This window comes from Pinus tabuliformis, chromosome 8, assembly GCF_031772625.1.
Source record: "Pinus tabuliformis cultivar Carrire ecotype Pingquan chromosome 8, CPIR1, whole genome shotgun sequence".
In the NCBI taxonomy this organism is placed as follows: Eukaryota; Viridiplantae; Streptophyta; class Pinopsida; order Pinales; family Pinaceae; genus Pinus; species Pinus tabuliformis.
In genome coordinates, this window is record NC_142294.1 from 252,398,485 (window position 1) to 252,401,758 (window position 3,274).

Consider the following 3,274-nt stretch of genomic DNA (forward strand, 5'->3'; position numbering starts at 1 on the left):
AAATTTCATTTAGTAAGAAAATATGATTGTTTTTTTGGTTGGTTAAGTTCTCCGTTATTTTTTAAATTTTTTTATTTAGAAAATATGATTGTGTTATTGGTTTGTTAAGTTGTTTGTGATCTTTCAAGTTTGACATGTGGCTTGAGCAGCTTTAATCAAAGGGGTCACACCAATTATTCTTTCAAATTTCTTTTATTTAGAAAATATGATTGTGTTTTTGGTTTGTCAAGTTGTCTAGGGTCCTTCAGGTTTGACATGTGGCTTGAGGAGCCTTAAATTGGAATTTTTAACATGTCTCTTCCCCCTAGCACAAGGCACAACCACCCTTTGTGAAGTTTGATCTTGGGCAGCCATGCTAGCTAGGCCCATCCTCAACTAGATATGCTAATGAGACTTGACTAGAAAATATGATTGTTATTATCCTACCAAAATTCAATTTAATTTCCACTTATACCATGATTACATTAGCCATATTACATGAGCACAATCAAGGAAATGGAGTAGCCCTTGTTTAAGGAGCGTCAATTTTGCTTAGATGGTTAAAAATTGCCTCATCATTTTTTTTTGTTGAATCTCACTATTTTTCTTCCTGAATTTGACTTTTTTTTCAAAAAAAAATTGAGAGTAAAAATGCTTGAATCTCGTTTTTATGGTGGAAATGGATTCAACACCACCAAAAACTCCTAAGGCATCCAAAATCTCAAAACTTACCATCAAAATCTCCTAAAGCATTCAAAATCTCAAAACTTAATAATTGTAACCTTTATTTTCTAAAATTTCCACCCAATGTTATCAAAATCCTCAAAACGAAACCTCACTGAAGCAACAAAGCACATCAAAGACGACAACAAATAACCAACAGTACCTATAACCACAGTACCTATAGACGATATATACCCACCATTCAATAATTGGCATGCCAAAATAACAAAATCTCACTGTAAACCTAGACAACCCAATACATTTATGACCCATTGGAATTGGCAAGCTGATTAGTTTTACCCTATCAAATACCATGGAGAAAGAGAAAGTTCAAAGGAGGTGTACGTTAACTTAATTACTTGACACGAGATGGTTATCTTCAGCCAATACCATCGAGAAAGTTCAAAGGCGGTCTACGTTACTTAGTCATGGAGAAAGTTCAAAGCAGGTGTACCTTAACTTAGTTTCTTGACACGAGATGGTTATTTTCAGCCAATCAAATACCATCGAGAAAGTTCAAAGGCGGTCTACGTTACTAGGTTACTTGAGACGAGATGGTTGCGACAAGTACGGTTGTTTGCAGAGTGGATGTCTCATTCTATTTTTGTTTCATTGTCAGATTAGGTGTACCCATTATCATTTATAATACATTACATCCCAAGGGATAAACGAAAGAATATCCAAAAGGCAAACCGCAGAAACATTTGAAAGGAGATGTTGACAGAGTAACAGCATGAAATACGTCAGAAGCATTACAGTTATATATACTCTTGGTACGACCAGTACGTTTATCTGTGTCCCCGTCCTAGAATTTTCCAGCTTACTAACAACTTATTCCCTCCTCCAGTTCTTAATCGATCAAAGTAGGTAGCTACTTATAGGAAGCCCTTCCATACTTCCACAGAACCTGCTCCTCGATTTTGTCGTGCGTTTACAGTGGGGGCGGCCGCAGAGCCTTTAGCTTGTGGCATATCTGCTGACCCTGCTCATCTGTCTAGAAATAAGTGTCCTCTCACTTCAGTCACACGCACAGAATCTTCCTTCCTTCTGCAACAGTTTTCTGCCTAACCTTGCAATTAGTGTCCAAGCAATTTACTATTGTGCCTTGACCCACTTCGAGGTTGGATACCATTGGAGCCCTTCTACAGCAAATTAACGCAGAGTATGATTTCTGGCTTGTCATCGTCTATTCATGAGGGAGGATTGTTCAAAGATCGCAAGATATTGCAGTCCTCCACTCCCATCAGCTCGCCGATGGACATTGCAGAGAGATCGACAACGGTTAACAACGTAGCGAAAGTAAGTTTCGACTGTGACATAGTCATCATCCTCGCGGCGCTGATCTGTTCCGTGGTGTGCGCGCTGAGCGTAATTGCCGCGGCACGCTATAGACGGCGCTACAGACGATCGCTAGACGTGTTCGAGCTAGAAATCGATGTTGGTGTCGAAGGAGCTAAAAGTGTCACCGACAAGAAATTCGATATAAAAGCACTGCCTACCACTGTGTGTGGCACAGGGTCGCCCCTCGCAGGGATGGATTGCCCCATTTGCTTAACAGAATTCGTGGAAGGAGAAAAGGTGAGAGTATTACCAGGATGCTATCACAGTTTCCACGTAAATTGCATTGATAAGTGGGTGGTTTCCAATCCTTCTTGTCCCTCATGTCGACATTCTTTACATCATGTGGCGGCGGAGGAGAAATCATCAGCGGTAGTTCAGCCAGCTGCTGATATCACCCATGAAAATAACGAGAGTGTTCTAGAAGATCATGTCCTTCAGACTTCCAATAGTTACGTGGATGACACGACAATGGCAGCTTTATCATGTTTGGATTGAATCAGATCGAACGACTTGGAAAGAGCCAATGTGGTCGACTCTTGAAAGCCACGATACGAATCGTTGCGGAAGCGTGGAAAGGCGCATTACAGGAATCAGTGGAGTAATACGTGGAAATGTGACCACGAAAGCTGTACAGACATTGTTAAACTTTGAAGAGTAAAAAATATATTTTCAACATTTTTTACCATTTGAGTTTATGAATGCGATAAAATTTGCACCTATGATTTGAGTTTATAATTTTTTTTGAGTTATTAGAGTTTATCAATGCGATAAAATTTGCACTTACGATTTAAGTTTATAATTTTTTTGAGTTATTAAATATATTTTCGACATGTTTTACCATTTTTGTGCTATTGAGTTTATGAATGCGAATATGAAAAAAACTCTGAAAGGTAATTAACTATGGCAGGCAGTAAAACTCGTACTGCTAATCAATTTCCACAAAAAAGACTAATATAACAGGATAATGAAACAAGAGATACAACTTTTTAAAATGTAAATTGTTTATTAAGTTTGACCATAGACACTTTGTACACTCATAAAATTGAAACAGGTGTTTCAAACAAGTGTTACATAATATCTTGGGTTTTAGTGTAAATATATTAATGTTGTAATTTGATAAGTGTTTTTTTGAACAAATATCACAGAAAAAACAAAGGAAATGAATAGTTAAAATTGGTTGACTAAAGTATTGAATATGTGATATTTTTTCTCTCAATAAAAACTAGGAGAG

At 37.6% G+C, this 3,274-nt stretch overlaps 1 protein-coding gene across 1 annotated transcript; it reads left to right on the forward strand.

The window, feature by feature from the left end:
- Positions 1-1,956: 1,956 nt before the first annotated feature.
- Positions 1,957-2,538, forward strand: LOC149235102 (putative E3 ubiquitin-protein ligase ATL44). The gene has a single exon (XM_089368459.1). The coding sequence runs from the start codon at positions 1,957-1,959 to the stop codon at positions 2,536-2,538; it is 582 nt and encodes a 193-aa protein (XP_089224585.1).
- Positions 2,539-3,274: the final 736 nt, after the last annotated feature.

Excerpts from the sequence above, each read along its gene's own strand:
- LOC149235102 (XM_089368459.1), top strand. The coding sequence starts at position 1,957 with ATGGACATTGCAGAGAGATCGACAACGGTTAACAACGTAGCGAAAGTA.